This window comes from Zerene cesonia, chromosome Z (genome assembly GCF_012273895.1).
Source record: "Zerene cesonia ecotype Mississippi chromosome Z, Zerene_cesonia_1.1, whole genome shotgun sequence".
NCBI lineage: Eukaryota > Metazoa > Arthropoda > Insecta > Lepidoptera > Pieridae > Zerene > Zerene cesonia.
The window spans coordinates 7,722,238-7,739,006 of record NC_052122.1 but is presented as its reverse complement, the minus strand read 5'-3'; the positions used below and the strand labels follow the sequence as shown (position 1 = coordinate 7,739,006).

At 33.4% G+C, this 16,769-nt stretch overlaps 1 protein-coding gene across 8 annotated transcripts in view; it reads right to left on the bottom strand.

Annotated features, from left to right (window-relative positions):
* Positions 1-437: 437 nt before the first annotated feature.
* The window catches only part of LOC119835911 (FH1/FH2 domain-containing protein 3), a 30,164-nt gene continuing 13,832 nt past the window's right edge, over positions 438-16,769 (bottom strand). For 3 of the 8 annotated variants that reach the window (XM_038361017.1, XM_038361018.1, XM_038361019.1), the window contains exons 2-19: positions 12,662-12,950; positions 9,340-9,449; positions 7,581-7,639; positions 6,824-7,008; positions 6,111-6,592; positions 5,627-5,727; positions 4,829-5,260; positions 4,398-4,688; positions 3,797-4,318; positions 3,371-3,579; positions 3,163-3,285; positions 2,669-2,926; positions 2,368-2,585; positions 2,075-2,267; positions 1,571-1,713; positions 1,381-1,484; positions 1,106-1,160; positions 438-910 (exon numbers count right to left, since the gene is read on the bottom strand). In XM_038361017.1, the coding sequence (XP_038216945.1) occupies positions 883-910; positions 1,106-1,160; positions 1,381-1,484; positions 1,571-1,713; positions 2,075-2,267; positions 2,368-2,585; positions 2,669-2,926; positions 3,163-3,285; positions 3,371-3,579; positions 3,797-4,318; positions 4,398-4,688; positions 4,829-5,260; positions 5,627-5,727; positions 6,111-6,592; positions 6,824-7,008; positions 7,581-7,639; positions 9,340-9,449; positions 12,662-12,889 (3,741 nt within the window). In that variant the 5' untranslated portion in view covers positions 12,890-12,950 and the 3' untranslated portion in view covers positions 438-882. Of the gene's footprint in view, positions 911-1,105; positions 1,161-1,380; positions 1,485-1,570; positions 1,714-2,074; positions 2,268-2,367; positions 2,586-2,668; positions 2,927-3,162; positions 3,286-3,370; positions 3,580-3,796; positions 4,319-4,397; positions 4,689-4,828; positions 5,261-5,626; positions 5,728-6,110; positions 6,593-6,823; positions 7,009-7,580; positions 7,640-8,128; positions 8,307-9,339; positions 9,450-12,661; positions 12,965-16,769 lie in introns of those variants that run through there. The other 5 variants (XM_038361020.1, XM_038361021.1, XM_038361023.1 and 2 more) reach the window with 4 other exon arrangements.

Below are 16,769 nucleotides of genomic sequence, written 5' to 3'. Positions count from 1 at the left end.
TCTCTAAGAATGAAGATGATAATTTACAAGATGATGATCCTGTGCTGGTGCTGTACCTACAGCAGAAATAAATAAAAAAAAAGAAATATTTTTTTTTCCACACATACAAATACACTAATGATAGCAGAACATAAAGGAACACAGTACATTTTGAAAAAATAAATATGTATGTGTATGTGTGGTTGCGTTCGCCAGAAAAATATTCCACTCGTATATCTGAGGAACAACACCTACGTCCCCCTCCATTCAAGCGACAGCCCAAGCCGAGGTTACTGTTTCCCGCTACTCACTATTAAATGAAATCTGTATATTTGCCCGTATATAAGAATGGGTTTTAGTCGTTAAAAGAAATGTTGTCGAATTGTGTTTTCAACACACTCTCAAATTAGCTTTTATCCTCAAGCATATCATATTATATTCATCTGTATTTTTCATACTGCAGTGGTTTATATACTTTATGGCATTATAAAACACACGATACACTCATGTAGTCCCATATACTGAGTTACGGAGAAGTTTCGTTTCTATACATATTATTTAATAGTTAAAATTTATTATAATAATATTTACTCATTAATTGTACTTGCTGTAATCGCTTCATATTCTAATTTATTACATTCATCAGATCGTTATATTGTCATTTTAATTGGCCCCGGCTTAATTTTAGAGAAATTTACTAAGCATTAAAACATAATTTCTAAGGTTATAGGAAAGTTATTCGACAAAAACTGCTTAAAAGATAGAAGAGTCTTTAATATATTTTTGTTTCACATTATTTTCTAGTGACTGAACGAGATACAAAAACAAAAATATTATTATCTTAATTTTAAAACTCTCACGATTAAAATATTCGCTCATGTTAAGGTTTTGTTAATAATGTAATTATCTTTGTTGCATATTTATTGTAGACCTGAAAAAAATGAAGACTATGAGTACCTAAGTTAATGAGATACATAATTAATAAAAAGTTTCTGAATACTTTTATTATAGAAATTATCAGCGTATAAAATTGTTCTTTTTTAAGAATGTGCATCGCTTTCAATATTTATACTATTTTTATAATGTGATAACTTTTTAGGTGAAGATAATTATAGTATGATGTTACCCGTCGCTGCTTTCTCTGCCAGGCCAAGAAGAATGTCCATCCAAAGTTCTGTTTACTGTAAATGGAATTATATTGTGACAATATATACTTAAACAAATCATTGCCATAATCAAAACATTGTTTTATGAAAAAAAATCGCAGGTTTCGAATAAATATTACATTTCTCGTCAATTCGCTTTGCATAAAACATTCGCATTCACAAGTCCAATAGGTACCTATTTGAATAAAAAGTCGCAAATTAAAATAAAAAAAAATCACGCATTCAAATGTCTTACAATTTTTCTTGTCCGAGATGCGGTTTCTTCGTCGATCCCTTGCCGTAGAGGGTTTTGACCGGACTAAGCTTTCGATTATTTCTTCTACTGCAGATATATCACCACTTGTAAAAATATAAAAAAAAATATTTATTTTTTTGAACTAGTCTAGTCAAATGCGTTATTAAAAGGAATTTAGGCCAGTACTCACTTTACTAGTATTTTCTTATTAGTGCAGGGCTGGCTTTTGCGACGACCTTCCGTGAGTATGTCAGTGTCCGCATCAGTCTTGAGAAGTTCTTTCAATGCATTGTCAGCCGTGTGGTCTCCGCCTTTAGTTGAATACTTTCCAATCTATAATAATGTTAGATTTTTAATTTGCGTTCAAAAACATAATTTTGGATTACGTAGAAACGGAACATATTGCGGATATGCTCGGAAATAGTGAAGTGATTTAATTTGGATACTGCCGCACCATGGTCACGCTGGGGACTTAGATGGGCCGCCGACTCGCTTCACTCACCACTTTAAACATCACATACAAACATACATTAATGTGATGTTTGCAATATAAATGAATTGTATGCATAATTTGTTTATATTTAACAATTTACAGTCGGTTGTGGATTTGGTTTTACCATGATATTATCTCTTTTACGCGCAGTGCTGGTGAAAAATATTTGAAACAAATGTAGGAGATACTCAGGTAACTTACATCTATAATCATTTTGCCTCTCGTCTTATTTCGTTCTCGGTGGTTGGCTCTCTTCTCTAATTGTTGTAAGACTCGTTCTCTAGTTGTTCTGTATTCTAATGCGAATTCCGCTATGACTTTAAGGAATTCTGATGGTCTAGTTTTTGGTATGTCTGCTGGTGGTACCCCGAGGTACAATAGGAACTTATTGTATCTGTAATAAGAAATTAATAAGCAAAATAGAGCATTACAATTATACATGATATTTTAGATAAAATATTTTGATAATTAAATTTAAATTTTGCTGTCCGTACCTACTCATCACCCTCTTCTTTATTAAAGTTAGCAAAATGATACGCTCAGCGGCGTCCGTTATGAAGTCGTTGATTTTAGTTTTGTAAATTTGTGTTCCGTCGTGTTTGGCAACTTTTTTCATATGATCCCATGACGCCTTACAGTCTGCTTCTAATTTAAGAAGGTTGTTACTTAACACGTCAAAGTCCACTTTTGATGCACGAATGACAGGACCAACCTAATAATAAAATATAGATTTTAAAATATAAACGAATACTACTGGGACCGAAGCAATGACTGCAAGTAGGAATTATCTGTTACCTCGCTAAAGAAATCGGTCGTATCCGAGAATTTTTCTTTGATCATCTCACAAATGTGGTATAACAACGGATGTTTATGAACTGTGTCCTTGACTTCCATAACCTTGGATAAATATTCGAGGCGGAAACCTTTTACTTGGCTACCATTTAAGAAGCTACCGACAGATCGTAACGTGGAAAGGATGACTTTGAATGTTCGGTTCGCTTTCAACAGTTCAATTCCTTGCTTCAGATCCATGAGGGGTTCTGCAATTTCTTTCTGTAAATAAAGTTGGGTTGTTACATTTATAAGCCACAGTGTGGGCGTTGGGCACAGATACACAGGTGGGGAACTACACCCCTATAGAAGACCGGCGTGAAATAGTAGCATGCTCCTGTATATCAGTGAGTGGGACAGCGGTGGGTGGTAAAAAACAAGATCATATTACATCAAACTTCATGAAATTTATTAAAATTAGATTATTTTTTATATATGAAATCATAAATTAATCATACCTCTAAATTATCGAAGTCAAGTTTAAAAACCCATAGCTTAAGTCTTGATGGTAGCTCATTTATCGAAGCAAGTGTAAGCAGGAATTGTTCTGCACTTCCTAGAGGCAAATCTGGATTGGCGTACTGAAAATATATAAAATCGTTTGGTTAATTGTCTCTTAACGAAAAGAGATGAGGGACATATTTTCAACATGGTAGGCACTAATACCTGTGCTTCTTGAATTTTAACTTTTTCTTCTTCAGTGGGAAGCATTGTGAGTAACTTCTCTATTCCCTCTCTTCCTATGACAGTTGCGTCCATTTTCATTATTGCAGCTTTAATGGTTTGTGGCGTTGGAAGCTTTTTCATTGCAATGTTTATAGCATTTGAGCGTTTAGCATCAAGTATGAGATTCCTCTTTGGCTCCATTAATTTCTGTACATTTAAACCATTATTATAAGATTTGTTTAATTTACGCATTATGTGAATAAATATAAAATGGAAATCGTCGCCATTTACTTACCTCCTGTGTGTGGTAACAACACCATGTTGAGGATGATCATGAAAAAGTAAAATAAATTATTCAAATTTGTTCAAAAAATTAGACTACAAAAAGAAGAAAAAAAAATTGGGAGTGGACTATTATATTTATTACCTTGATTATCAGATCATTGGTTCGTGATTCAAAAAGATGTTCCAACATAGCGGTATCTAAATTCACTTCCGGGAGGTCATCCCAAATAAACCCGCCTACTTTTTCTCTGACCGCTGTGGGGAAGGGGGTTTCTTGGATTTCTCGCCAGAACAATTTAACAGTTTTCTTATTTTTCCTTATTGTAGAAGTATCGGAATCAGTTAATAATTCAGCTGGAAGAGATTGATTGTGGAATTTTTTGGTTTTTGTTAGAGTCGGGAAATATCCAGGCAATGGAGGAGGAACACCAACAGAGGGAAGCATTGAAGGAGGTGGTGGTGGGGGTCCACTTGCTGCGTTCACAGCAGGTGACATCGTGTCGTCGTCCGAATCTTGCCGCAAATCAGAGAAATCAAGATCACATAAGTGAAATTCTCGATTGAGACAACCTTTTTTCAATTCTTCCCAGTGGAGATCGTTTTCAGACACTTTGATTTCGTGTAATTTTGGACTCTTTTCTATTGTTGGGCTTTTAATTATTTCTAAAAGCAAAATTAAAATATTGTAATACATGTAACATTTTCTAACTATAAAAAAATATGTTTAATAAGGTTTATTAACCTTTGGACTGAGATTTAGCCAACTCTTCCTTAGCCTTTGAAACTATCCCAGCCATATCAGATACTCGTATAGGTTTATCTTCCGGAACATGGCTTATAGGACTCGTTAGCCTTTGTGCCAAATCTTTGATGCTATGTTCCCTATTTAAAATAATTCCTCTGTCTGGTTTTTCTGGATTAATCTCAAGTTGCTTTTGGCGAATAGCTGCGAGTGCATCACAAGCGTTGACACTGTGACCAAGAGTACCATTTTGTATCCTTTGTTTAAGGCCGGAGGTATATCTTTGGTTCCCTGTAAAAAATAACATTTTTAGCCCAACGAATTTTTATAACAATTATCAAATAAAAGTAATTGGCAAAAATAATAGTATGATGCTTTAAATGAGTTACAAAATAGGATGCTGATATTAGTGGGTTAGGCAATGAACAAACCATTAATTAAAACATCCGGTGGATTAGACAACTTTGTAGTTTTGTTACTATATCCTTTGTCTTCATCTTTGTGACCGTTGTGGCCGTTGCAATATCCATTCAATCCGCCATTCAGCCCCAGGTGTTTGCCGTTCATATTAGAGTAAATGTTATTACTATTATTAGTATCCTTTTCATTATTAATTCCATTTATTTTCTCTTCTTTTTTAATTCCAAAGAGTCCATTATATATATCACTTGAATTATTAAGTAGTTCCTCTTGTTGAATTATATGGTGAGCTTGTCGGGCAAAACGGTCCCTTCGTTTTCTTAAAGCTGTACTTAATTCTATGTTTTCCTTTTCTTTCATTGAGGGCAGGTTAGGTGATCGAATATTATTGGTTAGCGATATTTTCTTTTCACTCTCCTTATTGGACAAGATGGCTTGTTTTGCTGTTGTTAGTAAAATGGCAAAATGATTATATCATGAAGCAAATGCGAAAACGAACACAAAATATTAAATACTAGTAGATTTTCTGAAGGTCACTAAGAAGAGCATAGGGTCGAATTTTTTATTTTATTAAAATTAAAAAAAGAAACTAAATTCATAAAGGTGAAGATAAATACATGTGTTCTTTGATAAACTATCATCATATGAAACAAGTATACAAGAAAAAATTCGACTCTAAAGTCTCCACAGTTATTAAAAAAAAGTTAAAACTCAGAGCACACAATTCAAATCTTAATCATGCGTGTATTATAATTTTTGATCACAATGGATTCTAGTTAACTTGTTAATACGATGTCTGTATGATATACCTTTTTCTTTCATTTGGTATTTTTTAGATTTTCGCGTTTCTGTGCTGGGTAGATTAATATTTCGTCTTCTCATGGATTTTATAATAGAATCGTCTAATTGTCTGAAACAAAATACATTTTACATTTAAATATAACAAACAACTATTTCTGATAGATATTTCTGGATTAATTGAACCGTTTTGTCATTATTTATTTAGTATTACATGTCTATTCTAGAACCTATAAGCATATAAATCTCTTGTTTATGAGCCAATTTGCGTGAACGTGCTTATCTCACAAATAATTAGCTCGATTTGGATAATATTTGGTAGCCAAGAAAAGACATAGGATAGTTTTTATCTCGATAATCTTACAGGAACGTGAACTATGAGGGAATACCCTAGCGGAGAGTTAGTTGCATTATATTCTTTTACTTATCAATTTAGTTATTTAGCATATGAATCATTTAAAGTAATTATTTAAATACTAGCAAAATGGAACTTACTTAATCGCTGTATCAGTATCATCACCATCTTCGTACATCAAAACTGCTTCGAAAATTTGCAATTGTCGTAATAAATCTAAATCTGTCCCTTGCTTTGACATATACAAATGGATAATGTCATCTATCCCTTGATCTTGAAGAGTATCGACTTGATCATAATACATATTCTTATCTGGTATATTTATTAAACATATGTTTATTAAACTAGTTGCACATATAAGGAGTTCAGTATCTGAAGCATCGAAGTCTTGGAGTATTTTTATAATATTATACCAAGGGGGCCTGCCGTTCGATTTATCTACGAAGTTTATAGCGTCGATGAGGAGAAGGCTGTTGGTCTCTGTATATTCAACAAATATTGACAATAGTTTCAAAGTTGTTTTAACGACGTGTCTGAAATTGCTCGCTGTTAAAGAATACAACCACTGGATGCAACTCTTATGGTCCATTACGCCATGCATACCATCCACATAAATAAGAATCTGTTGAAAAAAGAAAAGTTTAAATTAAGATCGTCAGTTAAAAGAGAATTAACCTTGTCCTCCTCCGTCCATCGGTCACGAACTGCCTACTAGTCCTACTACAAGGCTCCTGATGATTATAACACATTAAAATTCTCTGAAGACCTAGGTATGTCCTCACACCCCAGGTAAGCCTTCCAAAAAACCGGATTCGATTACTTTTGAGAGAAAAACCATTTATAGTAATCTTACCTGTCCAATTACGCGCAATATGTAATCGAGGTAAGTCGGATCCTCTTTTGCGCTGATCTGCATGAGGCAGTCGAGTCCGTCGTTGGCGACGAACTCATGCACCAGGTCCTTTTCTGATTTGAGCATCTGCTTGACAGTGAAGAGTGCCTTACGCAGCTCTTTCCCTTGAGAGTGTAGGAGCCTCTCTGAAATTATGCATAAAAAATGGTTGCCTGTAAAGTCGGTTTTACGGGTGAAGATTTTACGTGACAACGTCTTTTTTTCCAACGCCAAGAACGCTCGAGAAAGACAGAGACAGAGACACAAGCACGCGCCGATGCAATGCGCCTAATTCTCTAGTGCTGCGCGCGCGGCGGACCGATCATAGTTCGGTGACTCATCGTAACGTTACCGGGCGTTACACTTTTTCATGAGTGACTCCCAGCCGCAACCTAATTTAAGACGTTGTCACGTCAAAACTTGAATATATATAATAGATAATGAATTCAATAATAGCTCCCCACAAGGGCAGCCATTGTTTACCTGTTCACAGAGCAAGAGCTACATGTACGACATTTTGTACATAAAAAAAGAGTCAAACATATCCACATAAAATTAAAAGAATAAAGTGATGATTTCGAATTCGAAAAATTCATGTGCGCATTTTATAAAATGCGCGAAGGCACTGGAAAAGTATTGTTATTAAATCTATTCCCTTTTGATGACTGCGTATAAACGAAAGCATAGATGTTTAAATAATATTTTTGTTTACTCTTACCAATAATTGCGTGTACTTTGACCGACAGCTGGGTGCGTAGAACCAAGGCATTTTTGCGGCTGCAATTAAAAAACGTTGTTTCAAATTATCATGTGAATAAATTAAAGATGGACAAAAGAAAGGTCTACGGGTTTTTATGCACTCTTTCTCTTTTTTGATATTTCCAATAATTTGCAAATTACATAATTTTTATGAATATTTACTTTCTATGATTTATTCAGCTATTTTTCCATTCTAATCACATTTTTAGAAACTCCTAAAATTTATTTTTTTTATATCACATTATTTACCATTCCTTTATAGTTTACAAGTTCCTTGTACCTATTAATAATTTTACTACGGTTTACTTTATTCGTACATTTATACCTTATACCTACCTACATAATTTACAAATTTCAACAAAAAACAATCTTTTATTTATTTTTAAGGATAAATCGTATTTCCTTTATAATTTATGAAATAAGATTGATATATTAAAATGAAATAATTTATTGATTTGCTTAGGGTCTAGATAACAAACGAAAAAAACATATATTTAAAAGACTTACAGTTCCTCTAAATCAACAAATATATCGAACTCTTTCCAATCCGATTGCTCATCACTTTCCTCGTCCAGGATGAAAGAATTTTCAAGAAACAATTCAATGCAACAATTTAATATTTATTATGAATTTTTATACTCGTAACTTCTATGATGTGTATTTTCTGCGGGTGCAACTGGTCGTGTGAAGAGTTTAAAAAAAGCAACAATTCTCTCAATCATTTTACCTTACCCACTATCGCATTCATATACAGCATGTTATGTTTCGAACCATAGGTATAATGTACTAGAAATTTCTTTTATATGTATGTAAATCGTTTTTTTTTTCATGTGTAATAGATATATTACAGCAACCAACATTTATTTATTATAAAATCTTATGTTTAGTTATGAAGCAACGACATCGTCTAAGTATAAAACGATTTGACCGACTTCACTGTTCCTAAACCTTAAATAACTTTAATACTAATTGTATCGTCTCGTATGCACAAAACTGTTAGAATTTCACGTTGATTAAAACAACCTGTGCTTTAACCATCATAGTGCAAGTTCATTGTTAACCTCGTTACGTGTTTTTGCCTTGGATTCGTCTTCGTCTTCATTCGCAAGAATGAAATGGCGCGCAAAAAATGTCACATAAACAATTACAGTTTCGCCGGCAGCGCAGTGAGTGCATTTTCTAGACTTTCCATATCACCCACTGCGATATTACGTTAGTAATTAATGAATACAACAAACATCCATAACGTGTCTGCCGCGTAGGTGAATATGTTAATAGGAGATTGCAGTAAGAGAAATACTTTAAAAAATATTCTGCCGCCGAACAACCGGCCTGTTTTTTTGCTTTAAAGTCTGTTTACCTACGTGTACCGTCAATATGTGTATTTTATAATAGAGAAAATAATTCTACAGGCACGTAGTTCTAAATGTAAAACACTGAAGTTTGATTTATTAAAAGCAGAATTTAAAACACCCTGCCTGAAAGGGAACATGTATGTAATAATTTAAAGATGATTATATTTTATTGCGGCGTGGGGACTATGATGCATTGATTGTTTGATGGGAGGGTGACGAGGAAATGTTTAAACTACCGAGTGTTAGGGTCGTTGAAGCGTTTCTATTGCACTTATGAACTAATAAGAGAACCAAAAAAATATTTCTATCTAAATCAAAATAAAATCTTAAGACATTTGTTTTAAAAATATAAACATTCCTTACCTTTCTTGTAAGCCCTCTAATTCTTCATCTTGTTCACCCAGTGTAGAATCAAGGTCTAAGTAAGGTCCATAGTCACCATCCTTGAAGACTTGTAGTGTAGCATCATCCAACTGCAATATTACAACATTTTATTACAGCGCCATCTATGAAACAAGTTAGAATTTAATTAATACTGTACATTACCTACATGTGCGACACTTAATAGAGATGGAAGCATTGTTAATAAAGTTACACTTTCTATGATTGTGTTTACAATAAGAAAATATCAAAATAAAATTATTTTAATATTAGGTACAGGCATGTGGTAAATTTTTGTTTACATTTTAAAATTTGTCATTTGCACTTGTCGTTTTTTTATGTATAAAAATTCGTTAAAATTACATATACAAACACAGTAACATATAAATTACTATGTTCTTTAAACAATTAAAAGTCGTGAATGTGAGAAAGCATGGAGAAGGACTCGCATTTGGCAAGTTGCCAGAACAGTAGTTTGGAAACTGGAACGTCACTTGAAATAGTTCCATCTTACCGGGAATTCTGAACTGAATTTACTCCAAATAACAAGTGATAGTTAACTATTTGTTATATCGGATTCAGGTCTGTTCGCAAGGAATAACCCTTATTTAGTACAAGCATACCGTTAAAACAGGTCATAGTACAATTTTTCGTTTAGAATTTTCCAATACATATAGAAAACCTACTCAAAACAACTACATATTATTATGTCGATTTCAAAGTGATATTCATATGTATGCCAAATTATATCATTTGTTTGTTTGAACGCACCAATCTCCGGAACTACTGGTCCGATTTGAAAAATTCTTTCAGTGTTAGATAGCCCCTTTATTGAGGATGGCTATAGGCTATATATGTACCACGGGCGAAGCCGTGGCGGACGGCTAGTACTTAATATTGATCAAGATTACCTATGCTAAAAATATATAATTAACAATATGATAGTTTTGACGATTTTTTCTACACTCGCCATATTATCTTTTTTTTTAATATGAGCATCTCATTAATTTCAAAATGAAAACTGAGTTTATTTCCATTTTCTATTGAATGTACGATTCATTGACATTTAATTAGCTAATGATGGCCAATTAGTGTTGGATTCCGCAGTTGATTACATTTAAATGTCAGAAAACAACAATTTTGATAAGGTGATATCTGGGATTAGGTAAATTCAATTTATATAATATACTATACGTTCATTTGTGAAATATAATAATTCAACGAGTCTTTGGAGGCCATCTTCTCCTTTGACATATTATATCAATAAATCTATTCTAATGATTAATCATTTGAAAATTTTATGTTACTTTATACTGGAACATAAATATTAATTTAATACAATTTTGTTACGTTATGTCAATAAACTAGTTAATTCTAAAAAGTACGTACTTACTTTCTAATTTATTATTTATTAGGTACCTAATGAGAATGAAGGCGTCATAGTATTTTCCGTTGTTTCTAAAGATCTGTGAAAACGTTAATTAATCCTTAATGGTTATATAACGTAACATAAACATAATACAATTATCTCGCAGAAATAGTAGTTTAAATAAATTCTTTGTTGACGGTTTATTGGAACGTATATTTTTTAATTGTAAGCATAACGTCTTATCAGTATATAAATTTCATTTCAGATTTGATAGTTTCCTAATAAACTGCATGCGTTTTTATTTTATAGAGTAAAATAATGTTGTTTATTTGCACTATCGTGGCTAAATTGATGCCTGCCAGACATCATTTACGATGTACCTGCCTACGGTTACATACGTAATCTTTACATTGTCTCGTTCCTTAGAAGAACCAGTTAGCATTGTGACTATTTGGTTTATGCTTATTGCTCGTTTGACAGTTGTTAAGTCCAGTTTACATTTGTATAATAGTATAGCTGAGTTGATTCAACTAGTTATCGCAAGTATGTCTGATTTAGATTAAACAGAACTATGTGAAGTCCCGTGTCCCCTAGTGGGGTATGGGGCAGATGATGTACATCTGTTTCACTGATCGATTTTCTTTACGGACAAGTAGGTGATCAACCTTCTGTGTCCTGCCAGACCGAGACATTTTTTTTTGTGCGTCCCCACCGGGAATGGAACCCAGGACCCCTCGGTTCTACGCTCACGCGTTAACCACTGTACCAAGGAGGCGGTCAAACAGAACTATGAAATATATTAAATGCAACAACGAATTTCCTGGCGGCAAAATAATATGAATTTTTACGACCTTTAACAAATGGAATTATTTTTATTACTTTGCATACTAAAAGTATGCACTTTATGTGTTGATTTATCGACGATTCTGGGTCAATCATTGTATTGATAGCCATAAGTTGTTACAAACATCTCATACAACGCTCTTTATACCCTGTTATATTCAATTAAAACCTAAATATAAGGTTCTTCGGCAATTCTACATGTTGATTTTAGCAAATTTATTTTTACGTGTTGAATTTGAAGGTCGGTCTTATTATCGTTCGGTTTGTTTGAGTTTTATAGCCCTTACATAAACAAAATTGACCTCCAATTTGAATGTTCAGTATCATGAATCTCAACGCAGATTTAAACAGTATCTATATGCTATTAAGGCGAACGTTGTTACGTGAGATATTTACTGTTGTTTATATAAAAGAATCTTTGACGCACGAAGCGAAGGACCTACTAATTAATGTAACCACTTTTATTTTGTGGTTAAATAACCTTTCAAAAGCATTTCTTGTGATTCGTATTAGAATAAAATGTCCACTGAATGTATTTATTGTCGTAATTTTTCAGTACACTCTGTTATTACATTTAGGTACTTAGTATAACGTGTATCTTTTAAATATAGGTATAGAGTCATGTGTTTTTTGCAGAAAATTCGTCACTTTGTTAGGATTTTCGGGACAAAAAACAATGAATCATATATTTTTTTGTGCATTGTTACCTACTCTTGCATAAAAATATTACTCGACTAATATTTTGCACTAAATAGTAACTAGTTCTTAGTCACTACACAAGTAAACTCGAGTGTCATTGTTTTCGTAAGTCGACGATCGATATCGCAGTGTGATGTATTATGCGGCTGGATGTTTTATGGATTAAAAATATACGAAGTAAATGATTATTGTTGCAGCGCGGATGCGATTATGTGCCCGCCTCTCACCTGAAGGCGAACAAATATTTAGAACAGATAATTTTAGCTAAATACCGCGATGACTAACTTGTATTACGAACGTTACTTGAATATACTGACAATCTATATCAATATAAATTCCACTTATAAATATAAGCTTGTGTAAGTGGTTGGTATACGTGTAGTGTGTACTTACCCTATGCGGTGCTTGCAACAATCGATGAACGGCGGCAATCTGGTACGATAAGGGTATCGACAGGTTGAACGTATGGTAAAGAGGTCTTGTAGGGAGTCTAACATTGTACTCGTTGAAGGGGTCCAAGTCGTTCAAGTATTGCACCCGGCAGACGAACGAACTCGCCCCTATATCCCTCATAGAGCCATTCACCCTATTGTTTTCGGGCATTTTTACTAACTCAATCATTTTTTTACACTAAATCACAGAGTCGCTATCACGATATCACATTGTACACTTTAGGACGGACCTAGGTCAATATCACTAGCATTATTATAAATGGGTGGAGCAAATGGCTTTGTTGTTTTTTTTTAAGTTTTCGTATGCGCACAGGCTTGCCGAGTATTCGGGTAGTGTTGTGCAGATAGGCGACCGCGGCTACACTGAGCTGTTTTGAGGCAGAGCACATGTGCCTGCCAGGTCACCGATCAAGATAAGTGTTTGATGTTATGATTAGCTTTTTAAAGAGCACGAAATGTTAATTACGGATGCGCGGGAAATTGCGTTTACTCATCACAATGGCATATCATTCTTTATTGGAGATATATTCATGGAGTGATGTGAATGATGGTATTTTTAGTTTTGAGTGAGAAATCTATAACGGAAATATTATAAATTACTAAACCTGTAAATATTTTGTTTCATCACTTTTATAGCGAATATAATAAAAAATTGTAAGAATTAGAGCTGTATTTCCACATTCCTGACCTATATTTTGTTTGACTTTAATTACAACCCAAATTTTATAGTTGACATTGTGATATATATGTTTACTCTTATCTAATTTATGTAAATAAGATAAAAATGAGTTATAAGTTTATTTATGTATTGTACTATAGCTATGTTTGCGTTTAAATTTTGTAATTACCTGAAATTAGTAGGTATTATATTTTAATATAAAAAACAGCAACGAATGACGAATGACACTAATAATACGTACGTCATTACATTGCCTTCTATTGTCTCAGATATGATTGCACAATCAGTCATTATGCCCTTATAAATAACATATTTTAATTGCTATGATTAGTTTGCACATAAGTTTTTGATTAGATATAAAAACATATTGTAACAAAAAAGTTGCGTGAGAGATTAATTTATCCTTGAGAGACTGTTCCTCTGTGTGCTAACAAGGACATGAATGATGTCAATTATCCTATAGCGCTAAATGATACTATCGTATTACGACACTTGTTGATTGACAAAACACGATGAGCGAGCCCCGACTCAAATTAAAATTGAAGAATATAACAAATGAAATAAAGTATTATATGGTACTCAAGGATATTGGGAGATGGGAATTAAATTGATGTATTTTACATTGCGCTTCTAAACATTAATATTCTATGCGGCCAGATCTCGCTTTAGACTAAGACCCACTGAGAAGTTAGTGCATTTGCACAGGGCCTCGTTGTGATTTTTTAGAAAATTATGACACGAATTGTGCACTGGTTAGATAGTAATTAAAGTCTATTTAATATATTCAAATGCTATGGACTTCATATAATAACGTGGTGGTGGAAAGGGGCGTCGCGTAATTTCAGTCAACTTTTCTAACATGCTATTATTAGTTTCACCTGTATGTAAACGATTCATTTTGACCCACTTTGAACGGACGGATTTAATTCAAACTTAATATTCTTAGGATCTTAACTTCTTAGCATTCTTAGGATCGTCAGGATTAAATGAACAAAGGTTATGGCAAATCCTTCATTATAATTGATATATGCTATGAGGAAGTGGGTGTGGAAGATTGAGATGTTGGTATCGGGATTGAATATTAATTTTATCATTTGTAAAAAAATATGTTTAGTGAACTTCTTCACTCAACTAAAATTGGACAGACTACCACAGTGCGTCAATCAGTTTCAATTTATGAATTGATTTAACCTACAACCGTATACTTTTAAACCTTTCCTCATAATGTATGACTTGTTTTAAGTTAGAAAAGTGATGTCACTATAACATGAAAGACTAATAATTATTAATCTAATTAATGAATTTATTAGTCTTTCATTCCAGAAGCGTGAAAACCCATACATCAATCAGAAAGCCCGGTATTTTCACTAACTGCTCAAACACCACTATTATTATAAATTATTATTATCGCCTAATAGTTATTTTTGGAATTGATTCAGTGTGATCTTTCTGTACTTAAACCAACCTAAACTTTAACTAATCTAGTTTTGGAAAAAAACAGTGAATTGAAATAAAGTATTAGAATTAAATCCGATTTTAGTCCATTGTATGTAAGGTATGTAAATTTAAGATGACAAAGGAAATAACTGTTTATTTATGGAAGACTTAAGTCTAATGACGAACGACAGTCATTTTATATTGTAACTGGACAATAGGCATTTAATGAAAGGTTAACGGACCAAAAACATTACGAAATAGCGCAGCGTGCGCACGCGCACAGTGCCAGAACTTGCGAAACATACTTACTTGTATGTCTCGCTAAATTTTTAAAATATAATCCTATTGTTTTATAACTAATATTTAATCAATGATGCTTTTATTCATAAAACTTGTCTTATATTTAAACTTAAAAACGTAGAGTCTAAGTAAAGTACCTACACTTTACGTAAAGGTTCGAGTAAACAAGAAAGTTGGAGTTGATGCGTTCAATATATTTAGCGCTAAGCTTTAAAATACTATTTATGCAATGATTCCCACAAATTTAGATTCATAAGTAATCATTGTATCAGTAGGAGTAGTTAGTAAATCTAATAGAAATTTCCGAATAATAATTTCGAGGAGGTACATTTCAATGAAATTATCATGTGGAAATGTGAAATTGTCAGATCGGTAAGAAAATAATAGAAGAAACATTGTTAAGACAAGCACTAGTTACTATTTATTTTAAATTATTGGTATTAGTCCGTCAATTGCAACTACCCCAGGGCTCATTTTAAAAAAATACCAGATCCCAGGAAAGATAGTGCCTTTTGAAAATTTATCAGATACGTGCCTAACAGTACAACAGAAGAGTAAGATCGAAGCAGAAAATCGAAAGCAATGTAGTAATGTCGATGTATTCCCAAGTTCTGATCGGGAAATCGTTGCTCGTGAGGTCGTCGAACCCGAGTCGAGTCGGCCCGTTTCTACGATTCATTATACCTTTTATTGGGGACACTGACTAGGAATAAAAATTAAAAATATTCTTTTGAAGCCGCTGATCATTATCTATATAAATAAAAATGAATCGCTAAATGTGTTGCTAAGCGTAAAACTAGAGAACGGCTCGACCAAAGCTGCTCATTTTTTGTAACGTCTTTGTTAACGCACAAGGAAGGATCTTATGCCTAAAAGGGTACCAGCATTGCAGCCAAAGCTATCTGCTGTTTATTGATAAAATACTGATTTATTCGCGACGGTCTGTTCAGCGTCGTACCTGCGTAGTGCAAGTGCAAGTGAGGATGTGTCAAATTTAATATCGTTATTGTTATACTTTAAAACAAATTAAAAACTATAAAAAAGAACAATATTTTATAGAAAGTACCATAAGCCTGAGGCAATAGTCCTTAATGTTAGTTCTTTGTCGATCGTCAATAAGAAATAACAAAAATTCCACGAGTTTCTCTGTTATCGCATTATGATTTGTGTGCAAAAAGTTCTCACAAACCTAGGCCTAGGTTCGAAACATCCAGGCAGTTATGGAAACTGGAAGGAAATTAAGGGCACGTAGTCGCTGTCATTTAGGAAAAAATCTAGTCCATCAGATTGTGGGACATAGTACTTTCTATTACTAGAAAATGAGACGATGCTGTTTAGATACAATATTTCTTGTTTGGTCAGTCGACGCATATCCATGCTAATATTATAAATGCGAAAGTCTGTCTGTCTGTTACGCTTTCAAGGCCAAACCAGAGCGGCGCTTTGGATGAAGTTTGGAATAAATATAGTTGAAGAATCATCTTCAACCATACAACCAGAAGCTACTTTAAGTAAATTGAGTAAATTTAAATGAGAAGAAGTGTAACCAAGAGAAAAGCTCCCATATTTGGTAAGTGAATCAGTAAAGGCCACATATATTTCATTTGTAAATTTAAACGTTGGGGGGGGGGGG